At 49.3% G+C, this 20,603-nt stretch overlaps 1 protein-coding gene across 24 annotated transcripts in view; it reads left to right on the top strand.

Annotated features, from left to right (window-relative positions):
• Positions 1-20,603, top strand: part of LOC148083146 (NACHT, LRR and PYD domains-containing protein 3-like) — a 208,781-nt gene that overhangs the window by 124,335 nt on the left and 63,843 nt on the right. For 17 of the 24 annotated variants that reach the window (XM_087786262.1, XM_087786259.1, XM_087786279.1 and 14 more), the window contains 2 exons: positions 8,083-8,259; positions 17,616-17,792. The exons of 5 other annotated variants lie outside the window; for them this stretch is intronic. In XM_087786262.1, the coding sequence (XP_087642388.1) occupies positions 8,083-8,259; positions 17,616-17,792 (354 nt within the window). Of the gene's footprint in view, positions 1-8,082; positions 8,260-17,615; positions 17,793-17,852; positions 18,027-18,352; positions 18,658-20,603 lie in introns of those variants that run through there. 2 more of the 24 variants (XM_087786281.1, XM_087786261.1) reach the window with 2 other exon arrangements.

Genomic DNA, 20,603 nt, shown 5'->3' with positions numbered 1-20,603 from the left:
TAGTCCCAATCACGTGTCGAGTCACACATCACTAGTCCCAGTCAAGTGTCGAGTCACACATCACTAGTCCGAGTCAAGTGTCGAGTCACACATCACTAGTCCGAGTCAAGTGTCGAGTCACACATCACTAGTCCGAGTCAAGTGTCGAGTCACACATCACTAGTCGGGGTCAAGTGTCGAGTCACACATCACTAGTCGGGGTCAAGTGTCGAGTCACACATCACTAGTCCCAGTCAAGTGTCGAGTCACACATCACTAGTCCGAGTCAAGTGTCCAGTCACACATCACTAGTCCCAGTCAAGTGCCCAGTCACACATCACTAGTCCCAGTCAAGTGCCCAGTCACACATCACTAGTCCGAGTCAAGTGCCCAGTCACACATCACTAGTCCCAGTCACGTGTCGAATCACACATCACTAGTCCCAGTCAAGTGTCGAGTCACACATCACTAGTCCCAGTCAAGTGTCAAGTCACACATCACTAGTCCCAGTCACGTGTCGAATCACACATCACTAGTCCCAGTCAAGTGTCGAGTCACACATCACTAGTCCCAGTCACGTGTCGAGTCACACATCACTAGTCCCAGTCACGTGTCGAGTCACACATCACTTGTCCCAGTCACGTGTCGAGTCACACATCACTAGTCCCAGTCAAGTGTCGAGTCACACATCACTAGTCCCAGTAAAGCGTCGAGTCACACATCAATAGTCCGAGTCAAGTGTCGAGTCACACATCACTAGTCCGAGTCAAGTGTCCAGTCACACATCACTAGTCCCAGTCAAGTGTCAAGTCACACATCACTAGTCCCAGTCAAGTGTCGGGACATAAATCACTAGTACCAGTCAAGTGTGGAGTCACACATCACTCGTCCCAGTCAAGTGTCGAGTCACACATCACTAGTCCCAGTCAAGTGTCGAGTCACACATCACTAGTCCCAGTCAAGTGTCGAGTCACACATCACTAGTCCCAGTCAAGTGTCGAGTCACACATCACTAGTCCCAGTCAAACTTCGAGTCACACATCACTAGTCGGGGTCAAGTGTCGAGTCACACATCACTAGTCCCAGTCAAGTGTCGAGTCACACATCACTAGTCCCAGTCAAGTGTCGAGTCACACATCACTAGTCCCAGTCAAGTGCCCAGTCACACATCACTAGTCCGAGTCAAGTGTCCAGTCACACATCACTAGTCTCAGTCAAGTGCCGAGTCACACATCACTAGTCCGAGTCAAGTGCCCAGTCACACATCACAAGTCTGAGTCAAGTGTCCAGTCACACATCACTAGTCCCAGTCAAGTGTCGGGTCATAAATCACTAGTACCAGTCAAGTGTCGAGTCACACATCACTAGTCCCAGTCAAGTGTCGAGTCACACATCACTAGTCCCAATCACGTGTCGAGTCACACATCACTACTCCCAGTGAAGTGTCGAGTCACACATCACTAGTACCAGTCAAGTGTCGAGTCACACATCACTAGTCCCAGTCAAGTGTCGAGTCACACATCACTAGTCCGAGTCAAGTGTCGAGTCACACATCACTAGTCCGAGTCAAGTGTCGAGTCACACATCACTAGTCCGAGTCAAGTGTCGAGTCACACATCACTAGTCGGGGTCAAGTGTCGAGTCACACATCACTAGTCGGGGTCAAGTGTCGAGTCACACATCACTAGTCCCAGTCAAGTGTCGAGTCACACATCACTAGTCCGAGTCAAGTGTCCAGTCACACATCACTAGTCCCAGTCAAGTGCCCAGTCACACATCACTAGTCCCAGTCAAGTGCCCAGTCACACATCACTAGTCCGAGTCAAGTGCCCAGTCACACATCACTAGTCCCAGTCACGTGTCGAATCACACATCACTAGTCCCAGTCAAGTGTCGAGTCACACATCACTAGTCCCAGTCAAGTGTCAAGTCACACATCACTAGTCCCAGTCACGTGTCGAATCACACATCACTAGTCCCAGTCAAGTGTCGAGTCACACATCACTAGTCCCAGTCACGTGTCGAGTCACACATCACTAGTCCCAGTCAAGTGTCGAGTCACACATCACTTGTCCCAGTCACGTGTCGAGTCACACATCACTAGTCCCAGTCAAGTGTCGAGTCACACATCACTAGTCCCAGTAAAGCGTCGAGTCACACATCAATAGTCCGAGTCAAGTGTCGAGTCACACATCACTAGTCCGAGTCAAGTGTCCAGTCACACATCACTAGTCCCAGTCAAGTGTCAAGTCACACATCACTAGTCCCAGTCAAGTGTCGGGACATAAATCACTAGTACCAGTCAAGTGTGGAGTCACACATCACTAGTCCCAGTCAAGTGTCGAGTCACACATCACTAGTCCCAGTCAAGTGTCGAGTCACACATCACTAGTCCCAGTCAAGTGTCGAGTCACACATCACTTGTCCCAGTCAAACTTCGAGTCACACATCACTAGTCGGGGTCAAGTGTCGAGTCACACATCACTAGTCCCAGTCAAGTGTCGAGTCACACATCACTAGTCCCAGTCAAGTGCCCAGTCACACATCACTAGTCCGAGTCAAGTGTCCAGTCACACATCACTAGTCTCAGTCAAGTGCCGAGTCACACATCACTAGTCCGAGTCAAGTGCCCAGTCACACATCACAAGTCTGAGTCAAGTGTCCAGTCACACATCACTAGTCCCAGTCAAGTGTCGGGTCATAAATCACTAGTACCAGTCAAGTGTCGAGTCACACATCACTAGTCCCAGTCAAGTGTCGAGTCACACATCACTAGTCCCAATCACGTGTCGAGTCACACATCACTACTCCCAGTGAAGTGTCGAGTCACACATCACTAGTACCAGTCAAGTGTCGAGTCACACATCACTAGTCCCAGTCAAGTGTCGAGTCACACATCACTAGTCCCAGTAAAGCGTCGAGTCACACATCAATAGTCCGAGTCAAGTGTCGGGACATAAATCACTAGTACCAGTCAAGTGTCGAGTCACACATCACTCGTCCCAGTCAAGTGTCGAGTCACACATCACTAGTCCCAGTCAAGTGTCGAGTCACACATCACTAGTCCCAGTCAAGTGTCGGGACATAAATCACTAGTACCAGTCAAGTGTCGAGTCACACATCACTCGTCCCAGTCAAGTTTCAAGTCACACATCACTCGTCCCAGTCAAGTGTCGAGTGACACATCACTAGTCACAGTCAAGTGTCGAGTCACACATCACTAGTCCGAGTCAAGTGTCGAGTCACACATCACTAGTCCCAGTCAAGTGTCGAGTCACACATCACTAGTCCCAGTCAAGTGTCGAGTCACACATCACTAGTCCCAGTCAAGTGTCGAGTCACACATCACTAGTCCCAGTCAAGTGTCGAGTCACACATCACTAGTCCGAGTCAAGTGTCGAGTCACACATCACTAGTCCCAGTCAAGTGTCGAGTCACACATCACTAGTCCCAGTCAAGTGTCGAGTCACACATCACTAGTCCCAGTCAAGTGTCGAGTCACACATCACTAGTCCAAGTCAAGTGTCGAGTCACACATCAATAGTCCGATTCAAGTGTCGAGTCACACATCACTAGTCCGAGTCAAGTGTCCAGTCACACATCACTAGTCCCAGTCAAGTGTCGGGTCATTAATCACTAGTACCAGTCAAGTGTCGAGTCACACATCACTAGTCTGAGTCAAGTGTCGAGTCACACATCACTAGTCCCAGTCAAGTGTCGAGTCACACATCACTAGTACCAGTCAAGTGTCGAGTCACACATCACTAGTCCCAGTCACGTGTCGAGTCACACATCACTAGTCCCAGTCACGTGTCGAGTCACACATCACTAGTCTCAGTCAAGTGTCGAGTCACACATCACTAGTCCCAGTCATGTGTTGAGTCACACATCACTAGTCCCAGTCATGTGTCGAGTCACACATCACTAGTCCCAGTCAAACTTCGAGTCACACATCACTAGTCCCAGTCATGTGTCGAGTCACACATCACTAGTCCCAGTCATGTGTCGAGTCACACATCACTAGTCCCAGTCAAGTGTCGAGTCACACATCACTAGTCCCAGTCATGTGTCGAGTCACACATCACTAGTCCCAGTCAAGTGTCGAGTCACACATCACTAGTCCCAGTTAAACTTCGAGTCACACATCACTAGTCCCAGTAATGTGTCGAGTCATAAATCACTAGTCCGAGTCAAGTGTCGAGTCATAAATCACTAGTCCGAGTCAAGTGTTGAGTCACACATCACTAGTCCCAGTCAAGTGTCGAGTCACACATCACTAGTCCCAGTCAAGCTTCGAGTCACACATCACTAGTCCCAGTCATGTGTCGAGTCACACATCACTAGTCCCAGTCATGTGTCGAGTCACACATCACTAGTCCCAGTCAAGCTTCGAGTCACACATCACTAGTCCCAGTCATGTGTCGAGTCACACATCACTAGTCCCAGTCAAGTGTCGAGTCACACATCACTAGTCCCAGTCAAGCTTCGAGTCACACATCACTAGTCCCAGTCATGTGTCGAGTCACACATCACTAGTCCCAGTCAAGTGTCGAGTCATAAATCACTAGTCCGAATCAAGTGTCGAGTCATAAATCACTAGTCCCAGTCATGTGTCGAGTTATAAATCACTAGTCCGAGTCAAGTCTCAAGTCATTAATCACTAGTCCGAGTCAAGTCTCGAGTCATAAATCATTAGTCCCAGTCAAGTGTCGAGTCACACATCACTAGTCCCAGTCAAGTGTCGAGTCACACATCACTAGTACCAGTCAAGTGTCGAGTCACACATCACAAGTCCCAGTCAAGCTTTGAGTCACACATCACTAGTTCCAGTCAAACTTCGAGTCACACATCACTAGTCACAGTCATGTGTCGAGTCACACATCACTAGTCCCAGTCAAACTTCGAGTCACACATCACTAGTCCCAGTCATGTGTCGAGTCACACATCACTAGTCCCAGTCATGTGTCGAGTCACACATCACTAGTCCCAGTCAAGTGTCGAGTCACACATCACTAGTCCCAGTCATGTGTCGAGTCACACATCACTAGTCCCAGTCAAGTGTCGTGTCACACATCACTAGTCCCAGTTAAACTTCGAGTCACACATCACTAGTCCCAGTAATGTGTCGAGTCATAAATCACTAGTCCGAGTCAAGTGTCGAGTCATAAATCACTAGTCCGAGTCAAGTGTTGAGTCACACATCACTAGTCCCAGTCAAGTGTCGAGTCACACATCACTAGTCCCAGTCAAGCTTCGAGTCACACATCACTAGTCCCAGTCATGTGTCGAGTCACACATCACTAGTCCCAGTCAAGTGTTTTGTCACACATCACTAGTCCCAGTCAAGTGTCGAGTCATAAATCACTAGTCCGAATCAAGTGTCGAGTCATAAATCACTAGTCCCAGTCATGTGTCGAGTTATAAATCACTAGTCCGAGTCAAGTCTCAAGTCATTAATCACTAGTCCGAGTCAAGTCTCGAGTCATAAATCATTAGTCCCAGTCAAGTGTCGAGTCACACATCACTAGTCCCAGTCAAGTGTCGAGTCACACATCACTAGTACCAGTCAAGTGTCGAGTCACACATCACAAGTCCCAGTCAAGCTTTGAGTCACACATCACTAGTTCCAGTCAAACTTCGAGTCACACATCACTAGTCACAGTCATGTGTCGAGTCACACATCACTAGTCTCAGTCAAGTGTCGAGTCACACATCACTAGTCCCAGTCAAGTGTCGAGTCACTCATCACTAGTCCCAGTCAAGTGTCGAGTCACACATCACTAGTCCAAGTCAAGTGTCGAGTCACACATCAATAGTCCGATTCAAGTGTCGAGTCACACATCACTAGTCCGAGTCAAGTGTCCAGTCACAAATCACTAGTCCGAGTCAAGTGTCGAGTCACACATCACTAGTCTGAGTCAAGTGTCGAGTCACACATCACTCGTCCCAGTCAAGTGTCGAGTCACACATCACTCGTCCGAGTCAAGTGTCCAGTCACAAATCACTAGTCTGAGTCAAGTGTCGAGTCACACATCACTCGTCCCAGTCAAGTGTCGAGTCACACATCACTAGTCTGAGTCAAGTGTCGAGTCACACATCACTAGTCCCAGTCAAGTGTCGAGTCACACATCACTAGTACCAGTCAAGTGTCGAGTCACACATCACTAGTCCCAGTCAAGTGTCGAGTCACACATCACTAGTCTCAGTCAAGTGTCGAGTCACACATCACTAGTCCCAGTCAAACTTCGAGTCACACATCACTAGTCCCAGTCATGTGTCGAGTCACACATCACTAGTACCAGTCAAGTGTCGAGTCACACATCACTAGTCCCAGTCAAGTGTCGAGTCACACATCACTAGTCTCAGTCAAGTGTCGAGTCACACATCACTAGTCCCAGTCAAACTTCGAGTCACACATCACTAGTCCCAGTCATGTGTCGAGTCACACATCACTAGTCCCAGTCAAACTTCGCGTCACACATCACTAGTCCCAGTCATGTGTCGAGTCAAACATCACTAGTCCCAGTCAAGTGTCGAGTCACACATCACTAGTCCCAGTCAAGTGTCGAGTCACACATCACTAGTCCCAGTCAAGCTTTGAGTCACACATCACTAGTCCCAGTTAAACTTCGAGTCACACATCACTAGTCCCAGTAATGTGTCGAGTCATAAATCACTAGTCCGAGTCAAGTGTCGAGTCATAAATCACTAGTCCGAGTCAAGTGTTGAGTCACACATCACTAGTCCCAGTCAAGTGTCGAGTCACACATCACTAGTCCCAGTCAAGCTTCGAGTCACACATCACTAGTCCCAGTCATGTGTCGAGTCACACATCACTAGTCCCAGTCAAGTGTTTTGTCACACATCACTAGTCCCAGTCAAGTGTCGAGTCATAAATCACTAGTCCCAGTCATGTGTCGAGTTATAAATCACTAGTCCGAGTCAAGTCTCGAGTCATAAATCATTAGTCCCAGTCAAGTGTCGAGTCACACATCACTAGTCCCAGTCAAGTGTCGAGTCACACATCACTAGTACCAGTCAAGTGTCGAGTCACACATCACTAGTCACAGTCATGTGTCGAGTCACACATCACTAGTCCCAGTCAAGTGTCGAGTCACACATCACTAGTCCCAGTCAAGCTTTGAGTCACACATCACTAGTTCCAGTCAAACTTCGAGTCACACATCACTAGTCACAGTCAAGTGTCGAGTCACACATCACTAGTCCCAGTCAAGTGTCGAGTCACTCATCACTAGTCCCAGTCAAGTGTCGAGTCACACATCACTAGTCCAAGTCAAGTGTCGAGTCACACATCACTCGTCCCAGTCAAGTGTCGAGTCACACATCACTCGTCCCAGTCAAGTGTCGAGTCACACATCACTAGTCCCAGTCAAGTGTCGAGTCACACATCACTAGTACCAGTCAAGTGTCGAGTCACACATCACTAGTCCCAGTCAAGTGTCGAGTCACACATCACTAGTCTCAGTCAAGTGTCGAGTCACACATCACTAGTCCCAGTCAAACTTCGAGTCACACATCACTAGTCCCAGTCATGTGTCGAGTCAAACATCACTAGTACCAGTCAAGTGCCGAGTCACACATCACTAGTCCCAGTCAAACTTCGAGTCACACATCACTAGTCCCAGTCATGTTTCGAGTCAAACATCACTAGTTCCAGTCAAGTGTCGAGTCACACATCACTAGTCCGAGTCAAGTCTCGAGTCATAAATCACTAGTCCGACTCAAGTCTCGAGTCATAAATCACTTTTATTCATTTATTTCTATTGTGATTTTAGTTTTTCTTCTTCTCTTGTGTTTGTTTCTGGTATAAAAACAACATCAATCCTCTCACAACAGTCTCTGTGTATCATGTGACACTTTTATAAATAATGAAACAAAGTCAGGAAAGTGTTGAACTGATGAAAACATCATTATTTCATGTGTTTGATCAAGTTGATCCTGATTGATAGAAAAGTTTTCAAATATTCACACAATCATGTGATGATCTTATGAATGTAAAGAGTTCAGTGTTTCCTCAAATCAAGTCTTTCAAGTCAAAATGGAGAAAAAGTCACTTGTTGACGACACTCGTCTCTTTCACAGGCTGAACAAGTGTTTCCTGACGGAGAGAAGTTGTTCACTTCTGTCCTCAGTCCTCAGCTCTCCGTCCTCTAGTCTGACTCAACTGGACCTGAGTAAAAACGACTACCTGCAGGATCCAGGAGTGGAGCTGCTGTCTGCTGGACTGAAGAGTCCACACTGTCACCTGGAGACTCTCAGGTCAGAACATCATTTCTACAGCTTCAGAGCTGAAATGTGAAAGTCAGAGGTGAGACTCCAGAGAGTCAAAGTTTTGTCTTCAGTTTGTTCTTCAATGAAGCAGCTGATTCTAAGTGACATCAGTCTTCAGCAGGTTCTGACACTTGAACTTTGTTTATTTTGACTTCTGCTGGGGTCGTGCTGTTCAGTATGTTGACACATATTTACTGATCTCAAATACATTCAAAGACATTTGAGTGACACTTGTGATGTTCTAACTTGTTCTGTTTCTAGATTTCAATGCAGGGTAATGTTCATGGTGATGTGAGCATGTGTGATAAACACATCAGGAACTGTATGAAAACTGAAACATGTTCTTCTTCATCACAAGTCATATCATCATCACAATATTGAACAGTGTCATCACACATCCTGCTCTTATCTCTTCATTTCTACTCATCTTTGTCACCATTCTTGATTTCTCTCTTCCTTTCTCTTGTTGTTTTGTTCGTCACACATCACTAGTCCGAGTCAAGTGTCGAGTCACACATCACTAGTCCGAGTCAAGTGTCGAGTCACACATCACTAGTCCCAGTCAAGTGTCGAGTCACACATCACTAGCCGAGTCAAGTGTCGAGTCACACATCACTAGTCCCAGTCAAGTGTCGAGTCACACATCACTAGTCCCAGTCAAGTGTCGAGTCACACATCACTAGTCCGAGTCAAGTGTCGAGTCACACATCACTAGTCCCAGTCAAGTGTCGAGTCACACATCACTAGTCCCAGTCAAGTGTCGAGTCACACATCACTAGTCCCAGTCAAGTGTCGAGTCACACATCACTAGTCCCAGTCAAGTGTCGAGTCACACATCACTAGTCCCAGTCAAGTGTCGAGTCACACATCACTAGTCCGAGTCAAGTGTCGAGTCACACATCACTAGTCCCAGTCAGGTGTGGAGTCACACATCACTAGTCCGAGTCAAGTGTCGAGTCACACATCACTAGTCTGATTCAAGTGTCGAGTCACACATCACTAGTCAGAGTCAAGTGTCGAGTCACACATCACTAGCCCCAGCCAAGTGTCGAGTCACACATCACTAGTCCGAGTCAAGTGTCGAGTCACACATCACTAGCCCCAGCCAAGTGTCGAGTCACACATCACTAGTCCCAGCCAAGTGTCGAGTCACACATCACTAGTCCCAGCCAAGTGTCGAGTCACACATCACTAGTCCCAGCCAAGTGTCGAGTCACACATCACTTGTCCCAGTCAGGTGTCAAGTCACACATCACTAGTCCGAGCCAGGTGTCGAGTCACACATCACTAGTCCGAGCCAGGTGTCGAGTCACACATCACTAGTCCCAGCCAGGTGTCGAGTCACACATCACTAGTACCAGTCAAGTGTCGAGTCACACATCACTAGTCCCAGTCAAGTGTCGAGTCACACATCACTAGTCCCAGTCAAGTGTCGAGTCACACATCACTAGTCCCAGTCAAGTGTCGAGTCACACATCACTAGTCCCAGTCAGGTGTGGAGTCACACATCACTAGTCCGAGCCAAGTGTCGAGTCACACATCACTAGTCCCAGCCAAGTGTCGAGTCACACATCACTAGTCCCAGCCGAGTGTCGAGTCACACATCACTAGTCCCAGCCGAGTGTCGAGTCACAAATCACTAGTCCCAGCCGAGTGTCGAGTCACACATCACTAGTCCCAGCCGAGTGTCGAGTCACACATCACTAGTCCCAGCCGAGTGTCGAGTCACACATCACTAGTCCCAGCCGAGTGTCGAGTCACACATCACTAGTCCCAGCCGAGTGTCGAGTCACACATCACTAGTCCCAGCCGAGTGTCGAGTCACACATCACTAGTCCCAGCCGACTGTCGAGTCACACATCACTAGTCCCAGCCAAGTGTCGAGTCACACATCACTAGTCCCAGCCAAGTGTCGAGTCACACATCACTAGTCCCAGTCAAGTGTCTAGTCACACATCACTAGTCCCAGTCAGGTGTCGAGTCACACATCACTAGTCCGAGTCAGGTGTCGAGTCACACATCACTAGTCCGAGTCAGGTGTCGAGTCACACATCACTAGTCCCAGCCGAGTGTCGAGTCACACATCACTAGTCCCAGCCGGGTGTCGAGTCACACATCACTAGTCCCAGCCGGGTGTCGAGTCACACATCACTAGTCCCAGTAAAGCGTCGAGTCACACATCACTAGTCCCAGCCGGGTGTCGAGTCACACATCCCTAGTCCCAGTAAAGCGTCGAGTCACACATCACTAGTCCCAGCCTAGTGTCGAGTCACACATCACTAGTCCCAGCAGAGTGTCGAGTCACACATCACTAGTCCCAGCCGAGTGTCGAGTCACACATCACTAGTCCCAGCAGAGTGTCGAGTCACACATCACTAGTCCCAGCAAAGTGTCGAGTCACACATCACTAGTCCCAGCAGAGTGTCGAGTCACACATCACTAGTCCCAGCCGAGTGTCGAGTCACACATCACTAGTCCCAGCCGAGTGTCGAGTCACACATCACTAGTCCCAGCCGAGTGTCGAGTCACACATCACTAGTCCCAGCCGAGTGTCGAGTCACACATCACTAGTCCCAGCCGAGTGTCGAGTCACACATCACTAGTCCCAGCCGAGTGTCGAGTCACACATCACTAGTCCCAGTCGAGTGTCGAGTCACACATCACTAGTCCGATCAAGTGTCGAGTCACACATCACTAGTCCGATCAAGTGTCGAGTCACACATCACTAGTCCCAGTCAAGTGTCGAGTCACACATCACTAGTCCCAGTCAAGTGTCCAGTCACACATCACTAGTCCCAGTCAAGTGTCGAGTCACACATCACTAGTCCGATCAAGTGTCGAGTCACACATCACTAGTCCCAGTCAAGTGTCCAGTCACACATCACTAGTCCCAGCCAAGTGTCGAGTCACACATCACTAGTCCCAGTCAAGTGTCGAGTCACACATCACTAGTCCCAGTCAGGTGTCGAGTCACACATCACTAGTCCGAGTCAGGTGTCGAGTCACACATCACTAGTCCCAGCCAGGTGTCGAGTCACACATCACTAGTCCCAGCCAAGTGTCGAGTCACACATCACAAGTCCCAGCCAGGTGTCGAGTCACACATCACAAGTCCCAGCCAAGTGTCGAGTCACACATCACTAGTCCCAGCCAAGTGTCGAGTCACACATCACTAGCCGAGTCAAGTGTCGAGTCACACATCACTAGTCCCAGCCAAGTGTCGAGTCACACATCACTAGCCGAGTCAAGTGTCGAGTCACACATCACTAGTCCGATCAAGTGTCGAGTCACACATCACTAGTCCCAGCCAAGTGTCGAGTCACACATCACTAGTCCCAGTCAAGTGTCGAGTCACACATCACTAGTCCCAGTCAGGTGTCGAGTCACACATCACTAGTCCGAGTCAGGTGTCGAGTCACACATCACTAGTCCCAGCCAGGTGTCGAGTCACACATCACTAGTCCCAGCCAAGTGTCGAGTCACACATCACAAGTCCCAGCCAGGTGTCGAGTCACACATCACAAGTCCCAGCCAAGTGTCGAGTCACACATCACTAGTCCCAGCCAAGTGTCGAGTCACACATCACTAGTCCCAGCCAAGTGTCGAGTCACACATCACTAGCCGAGTCAAGTGTCGAGTCATACATCACTAGTCCCAGCCAAGTGTCGAGTCACACATCACTAGCCGAGTCAAGTGTCGAGTCACACATCACTAGTCCCAGTCAAGTGTCGAGTCACACATCACTAGTCCCAGCCAAGTGTCGAGTCACACATCACTAGTCCCAGCCAAGTGTCGAGTCACACATCACTAGTCCCAGCCAAGTGTCGAGTCACACATCACTAGTCCCAGCCAAGTGTCGAGTCACACATCACTAGTCCCAGCCAAGTGTCGAGTCACACATCACTAGTCCCAGCCAAGTGTCGAGTCACACATCACTAGTCCCAGCCAAGTGTCGAGTCACACATCACTAGTCCCAGCCAGGTGTCGAGTCACACATCACTAGTCCCAGCCAAGTGTCGAGTCACACATCACTAGTCCCAGCCAAGTGTCGAGTCACACATCACTAGTCCCAGTCAAGTGTCGAGTCACACATCACTAGTCCCAGTCAAGTGTCGAGTCACACATCACTAGTCCCAGTCAAGTGTCGAGTCACACATCACTAGTCCCAGCCAAGTGTCGAGTCACACATCACTAGTCCCAGCCAAGTGTCGAGTCACACATCACTAGTCCCAGCCAAGTGTCGAGTCACACATCACTAGTCCGAGCCAGGTGTCGAGTCACACATCACTAGTCCGAGCCAGGTGTCGAGTCACACATCACTAGTCCCAGCCAGGTGTCGAGTCACACATCACTAGTCCGAGCCAGGTGTCGAGTCACACATCACTAGTCCCAGCCAGGTGTCGAGTCACACATCACTAGTCCCAGCCAGGTGTCGAGTCACACAACACTAGTCCCAGCCAAGTGTCGAGTCACACATCACTAGTCCCAGCCAAGTGTCGAGTCACACATCACTAGTCCCAGTCAAGTGTCGAGTCACACATCACTAGTCCCAGTCAAGTGTCGAGTCACACATCACTAGTCCCAGTCAGGTGTCGAGTCACACATCACTAGTCCGAGTCAGGTGTCGAGTCACACGTCACTAGTCCGAGTCAAGTGTCGAGTCACACGTCACAAGTCCCAGCCAAGTGTCGAGTCACACGTCACTAGTCCCAGCCAAGTGTCGAGTCACACGTCACTAGTCCCAGCCGAGTGTCGAGTCACACGTCACTAGTCCCAGCCGAGTGTCGAGTCACACGTCACTAGTCCCAGCCGAGTGTCGAGTCACACATCACTAGTCCCAGCCGAGTGTCGAGTCACACATCACTAGTCCCAGCCGAGTGTCGAGTCACACATCACTAGTCCCAGCCGAGTGTCGAGTCACACATCACTAGTCCCAGCCGAGTGTCGAGTCACACATCACTAGTCCCAGCCGAGTGTCGAGTCACACATCACTAGTCCCAGCCGAGTGTCGAGTCACACATCACTAGTCCCAGCCGAGTGTCGAGTCACACATCACTAGTCCCAGTCAAGTGTCTAGTCACACTTCACTTGTCCCAGCTGAGTGTCGAGTCACACATCACTAGTCCCAGCAGAGTGTCGAGTCACACATCACTAGTCCCAGCCGAGTGTCGATTCACACATCACTAGTCCCAGCCGAGTGTCGAGTCACACATCACTAGTCCCAGCAGAGTGTCGAGTCACACATCACTAGTCCCAGCAGAGTGTCGAGTCACACATCACTAGTCCCAGCAGAGTGTCGAGTCACACATCACTAGTCCCAGCCGAGTGTCGAGTCACACATCACTAGTCCCAGCAGAGTGTCGAGTCACACATCACTAGTCCCAGCAGAGTGTCGAGTCACACATCACTAGTCCCAGCCGAGTGTCGAGTCACACATCACTAGTCCCAGCCGAGTGTCGAGTCACACATCACTAGTCCCAGCCGAGTGTCGAGTCACACATCACTAGTCCCAGCCGAGTGTCGAGTCACACATCACTAGTCCCAGTCGAGTGTCGAGTCACACATCACTAGTCCCAGCCGAGTGTCGAGTCACACATCACTAGTCCCAGCCGAGTGTCGAGTCACACATCACTAGTCCCAGCAGAGTGTCGAGTCACACATCACTAGTCCCAGCCGAGTGTCGAGTCACACATCACTAGTCCCAGCCGAGTGTCGAGTCACACATCACTAGTCCCAGCCGAGTGTCGAGTCACACATCACTAGTCCCAGCCGAGTGTCGAGTCACACATCACTAGTCCCAGTCGAGTGTCGAGTCACACATCACTAGTCCCAGCCAAGTGTCGAGTCACACATCACTAGTCCGAGCCAGGTGTCGAGTCACACATCACTAGTCCGAGCCAGGTGTCGAGTCACACATCACTAGTCCCAGCCAAGTGTCGAGTCACACATCACTAGTCCGAGCCAGGTGTCGAGTCACACATCACTAGTCCCAGCCAGGTGTCGAGTCACACATCACTAGTCCCAGCCAAGTGTCGAGTCACACATCACTAGTCCCAGTCAGGTGTCGAGTCACACATCACTAGTCCGAGTCAGGTGTCGAGTCACACGTCACTAGTCCGAGTCAAGTGTCGAGTCACACATCACAAGTCCCAGACAAGTGTCGAGTCACACATCACTAGTCCCAGCCGAGTGTCGAGTCACACATCACTAGTCCCAGCCGGGTGTCGAGTCACACATCACTAGTCCCAGCCAGGTGTCGAGTCACACATCACTAGTCCCAGCCGAGTGTCGAGTCACACATCACTAGTCCCAGCAGAGTGTCGAGTCACACATCACTAGTCCCAGCAGAGTGTCGAGTCACACATCACTAGTCCCAGCCGAGTGTCGAGTCACACATCACTAGTCCCAGCAGAGTGTCGAGTCACACATCACTAGTCCCAGCAGAGTGTCGAGTCACACATCACTAGTCCCAGCCGGGTGTCGAGTCACACATCACTAGTCCCAGCCGGGTGTCGAGTCACACATCACTAGTCCCAGCCGAGTGTCGAGTCACACATCACTAGTCCCAGCAGAGTGTCGAGTCACACATCACTAGTCCCAGCAGAGTGTCGAGTCACACATCACTAGTCCCAGCCGAGTGTCGAGTCACACATCACTAGTCCCAGCCGAGTGTCGAGTCACACATCACTAGTCCCAGCAGAGTGTCTAGTCACACATCACTAGTCCCAGCCGAGTATCGAGTCACACATCACTAGTCCCAGCCGAGTGTCGAGTCACACATCACTAGTCCCAGCCAAGTGTCGAGTCACACATCACTAGTCCCAGCCGAGTGTCGAGTCACACATCACTAGTCCCAGCCGAGTGTCGAGTCACACATCACTAGTCCCAGCCAAGTGTCGAGTCACACATCACTAGTCCCAGCCGAGTGTCGAGTCACACATCACTAGTCCGAGCCAGGTGTCGAGTCACACATCACTAGTCCGAGCCAGGTGTCGAGTCACACATCACTAGTCCCAGCCAAGTGTCGAGTCACACATCACTAGTCCGAGCCAGGTGTCGAGTCACACATCACTAGTCCCAGCCAGGTGTCGAGTCACACATCACTAGTCCCAGCCAAGTGTCGAGTCACACATCACTAGTCCCAGCCAAGTGTCGAGTCACACATCACTAGTCCCAGTCAAGTGTCGAGTCACACATCACTAGTCCCAGTCAGGTGTCGAGTCACACATCACTAGTCCGAGTCAGGTGTCGAGTCACACGTCACTAGTCCGAGTCAAGTGTCGAGTCACACATCACAAGTCCCAGACAAGTGTCGAGTCACACATCACTAGTCCCAGCCAAGTGTCGAGTCACACATCACTAGTCCCAGCCGAGTGTCGAGTCACACATCACTAGTCCCAGCCGAGTGTCGAGTCACACATCACTAGTCCCAGCCGAGTGTCGAGTCACACATCACTAGTCCCAGCCAAGTGTCGAGTCACACATCACTAGTCCCAGCCAAGTGTCGAGTCACACATCACTAGTCCCAGCCAAGTGTCGAGTCACACATCACTAGTCCCAGCCAAGTGTCGAGTCACACATCACTAGTCCCAGCCGAGTGTCGAGTCACACATCACTAGTCCCAGCCGAGTGTCGAGTCACACATCACTAGTCCCAGCCGAGTGTCGAGTCACACATCACTAGTCCCAGCCAAGTGTCGAGTCACACATCACTAGTCCCAGCCAAGTGTCGAGTCACACATCACTAGTCCCAGCAGAGTGTCGAGTCACACATCACTAGTCCCAGTCAAGTGTCTAGTCACACATCACTAGTCCCAGTCAGGTGTCGAGTCACACATCACTAGTCCGAGTCAGGTGTCGAGTCACACATCACTAGTCCGAGTCAGGTGTCAAGTCACACATCACTAGTCCCAGCCGAGTGTCGAGTCACACATCACTAGTCCCAGCCGGGTGTCGAGTCACACATCACTAGTCCCAGCCAGGTGTCGAGTCACACATCACTAGTCCCAGCCGAGTGTCGAGTCACACATCACTAGTCCCAGCAGAGTGTCGAGTCACACATCACTAGTCCCAGCAGAGTGTCGAGTCACACATCACTAGTCCCAGCCGAGTGTCGAGTCACACATCACTAGTCCCAGCAGAGTGTCGAGTCACACATCACTAGTCCCAGCAGAGTGTCGAGTCACACATCACTAGTCCCAGCCGGGTGTCGAGTCACACATCACTAGTCCCAGCCAGGTGTCGAGTCACACATCACTAGTCCCAGCCGAGTGTCGAGTCACACATCACTAGTCCCAGCAGAGTGTCGAGTCACACATCACTAGTCCCAGCAGAGTGTCGAGTCACACATCACTAGTCCCAGCAGAGTGTCGAGTCACACATCACTAGTCCCAGCCGAGTGTCGAGTCACACATCACTAGTCCCAGCCGAGTGTCGAGTCACACATCACTAGTCCCAGCAGAGTGTCTAGTCACACATCACTAGTCCCAACAGAGTGTCGAGTCACACATCACTAGTCCCAGCCGAGTGTCGAGTCACACATCACTAGTCCCAGCCGAGTGTCGAGTCACACATCACTAGTCCCAGCCGAGTGTCGAGTCACACATCACTAGTCCCAGCCGAGTGTCGAGTCACACATCACTAGTCCCAGCCGAGTGTCGAGTCACACATCACTAGTCCCAGCCGAGTGTCGAGTCACACATCACTAGTCCCAGCCGAGTGTCGAGTCACACATCACTAGTCCGTTCAAGTGTCGAGTCACACATCACTAGTCCGATCAAGTGTCGAGTCACACATCACTAGTCCCAGTCAAGTGTCGAGTCACACATCACTAGTCCCAGTCAAGTGTCGAGTCACACATCACTAGTCCGAGTCAAGTGTCGAGTCACACATCAATAGTCCGAGTCAAGTGTCGAGTCACACATCACTAGTCCGAGTCAAGTGTCGAGTCACACATCACTAGTCCCAGTCAAGTGTCGAGTCACACATCACTAGTCCCAGTCAAGTCTCAATTCAACTTTCGAGTCACAAATCACTTTTGTTCATTTATTTCTATTGTTTGTTTCTGGTATAAAAACAACATCAATCCTCTCACAACAGTCTCTGTGTATCATGTGACACTTTTATAAATAATGAAACAAAGTCAGGAAAGTGTTGAACTGATGAAAACATCATTATTTCATGTGTTTGATCAAGTTGATCCTGATTGATAGAAAAGTCTTCAAATATTCACACAATCATGTGATGATCTTATGAATGTAAAGAGTTCAGTGTTTCCTCAAATCAAGTCTTTCAAGTCAAAATAGAGAAAAAGTCACTTGTTGACGACACTCGTCTCTTTCACAGGCTGATCTTCTGTGGACTGACAGAGAGAAGTTGTTCACTTCTGTCCTCAGTCCTCAGCTCTCCGTCCTCTAGTCTGACTCAACTGGACCTGAGTAGAAACTACAACCTGCAGGATCCAGGAGTGGAGCTGCTGTCTGCTGGACTGAAGAGTCCACACTGTCACCTGGAGACTCTCAGGTCAGAACATCATGTCTTCAGTTCTTCTGATTTAATGAAAGTGTTTCTCCTTCATTACAGTCTGTCAGCGTGTCAGATCTCAGCAGGAGGTTGTTCTTCTCTGGCCTCAGCTCTGACATCTAACCCGTCCCATCTGAGAGAGCTGGACCTGAGCGGCAACAATCCAGGAGGACCAGGACTGGAGCTGCTGTCTGCTGGACTGGAGAGTCCAGACTGGAGGCTGGAGACTCTCAGGTATGGACGGAGCAGCAGAACTCACTGACTGAGCTCCAAAGATCTTCAGACTGAACATGTGATCAGAAGCAGAGAGATGTGAGTGTGTGACGCTCCTCAGACTCTTCATCTGAACTGAGCACATGAATCAAACTCTCAGAGCTTCTCCATGTTCTCCTGCTGGACACCAGTGGAAGAACAAGGAGACAGTGGAGACTGAGCGAGTGATTCTAGATCCATCTTTGTTGTGGTCAACACAGTCATGAAAGAACGTCCACTTAGCAGCATGAAGTCATGAAACATCTGAAGGCAAATGAATCTGATCTTCTCAGTGTTTCTTCCTCCAGGCTGGATCGTGGACCACGGAGATCAACATCTAGGGATGAGAAGTGTAAGTTTGATTTGATTGATGGATGAGAACTCCTCAACTCTGTCAGCTTCTCGTGGAGCAGTTGTGATGTTGGTGACTTCATGTTACACTTGAATCTGCTGATGGAGCTTCATCAAGTCCAGGTCACTGCCCAGAACACTGGTCACCAACATGGTGTCCAGCAGCAGCTGGTGAGGAGCCTCCGTGCAGATGTAGAAGCAGCAATGTTGACTTTCCTCATCATCTCACACTCATTCATTCACTCTTTTCACTCTTTGACTTGAGAGTGCAAATGAAGATCATCACGTTCTCAGTGGAGTGAGAAGATCTCAGTGCAGCATCTCACCTGGATGATGGTGGAGATGAACGCAGAGATGTTTCAACAACATGATGAACATCATGTTAGCTACATGCTAGTTTAGCTGCTGACTTGATATGGACACACTGGTGTCAATCAAATGTGACAGTCATCTCCTCACGATTATTATGGGATGTTCCAGTTCTCCTGGTTCTTCTCTGGAGGTGGTCCCAGTCTCAGAAGACTCCACTTTGATGATGATCTCCACTACAGTTCATGTCAACAAACAGAGCAGCCCTCCCTGGCTTGCTGGGACACTGAGTCCATGATTGTCTGGAAGAGAAAGTTCTTCCACCATCATCACCTCTCGTGTCTTCTTCTCTCAGACTTCCGTCCACTCTCACTGGACCCGGACACAGCACACCGGCGCCTCCTACTGTCCAATGACAACAGGACGGTGGAACTTGTGGCGCAGGATCAGGATTATCTGGACCATCCCGACAGATTCGACCGGTGTCTTCAGGTGATGAGCAGAGAAGCTGTGACTGGACCATGTTCCTGGGAGCTGGAGTGGAGAGGAGGAGCTTCTATCGCACTGACTCTCAGAAGAGACGGAGGGAAAGAAGACGAGTCTGAGTTTGGACAGAACCGTTATTCCTGGAGTCTGAGCTGCTCTGATGATGAAGGATATAAATTCTGTCACAATAAGATAGAAACTGTCATCAAGAGTCGAGAAGTTTCTCACAGAGTAGGAGTGATGATCAACGATCCTGAATCTGGATATTTGCAGTTTTACAGTCACTCCTCTTATAGTCAGATAACCCTCAACACCTTCTTCATCTCCACTGAACCTTTGTACCTGGGATTTGGACTCAAAGAGGTTCCTGGTTCTGGTTCTTCAGTGTGTGTGCGTGAGCTGAGGATGTGAGTGTGTTCCTCCATCAAACGTGTGTAGCTGCTGTCAATCATCATGAAAAGTGCTGACAGTGAGGAAAGAAGAAATCTGCTCCTGAAACAAATGTGTTGTTTTGAAGGAAGAAAGAATGTGAAGAATTGTTGAAGAAACTTTCTCTTTCATCACTTGTTGTTCAGTCGACTGTAAGAGTTGAAGCTCAAGTACAGCCGAGCACATGTCAGGATCTTCTGATGGTTGATGTTCTGATGATGCACACACGTGACAACATGAATATGAAGTGTAGCGTTCATACTTCTGTCACTTCTTTCTCTTTTATTCTGACAATAAAGTGCATCAGTCTCCATGAAGCATAAACCTGACGACCTGAAATACAATCAAAGAAAACACTCGTCTCTGAACTGAAGCAAAAGTCGATCATTGACTCTATTGTTGACACTCAGCAGTAACTTCAGCAGCTAAACTGTCGACTGACGCTCTAAACTTCACATCCACACGGTAAGTGGTGCGTTCATGGACCAATTCAAACTAAGAGATGAAATAACAGCTTTAATCAAAAGTGATCAATGTGGTGTTCAAAAGATGCTGAGACGAGGGAGACGGCAGCGTAAAGAACTGACTGGATATAAAAAGGACAAAACATTCCAGAGGTATCAAAGGCAGATGCTCCAAACTTGACAAATATGTTCTGAAAGACTTTTATTTTCATCCAGTTGTTTTTCTGCTGAATTTAAAAAAAAACATGAATTCATAAAGTGACATTCAACTGAGGAAATGAAGAAGATCCGAGTCACTGTAGTCCGAGCATATATTTTACATGTGGACACTCGAAATATCACTTAAAACACAGAAAAGCACAAAAGTCCTGTTTATTAAATTTCCTTTTCCTTTTCGCTTTGATTTACTCGGGGCGTCCCCCATTAGGACATAAAACCAGGAATCCCCAAATTTGGATACTATACGTATACGCCATACTTAAATTAATGCTAAAAGGTAATCAAAATATAAGGTATAAAC

This window comes from Callionymus lyra, chromosome 3 (assembly GCF_982586985.1).
Source record: "Callionymus lyra chromosome 3, fCalLyr1.hap1.1, whole genome shotgun sequence".
Classification (NCBI taxonomy): Eukaryota; Metazoa; Chordata; class Actinopteri; order Syngnathiformes; family Callionymidae; genus Callionymus; species Callionymus lyra.
Note: the sequence above shows the minus strand (reverse complement) of the source record. Positions and strands in the feature narration are given on the sequence as shown.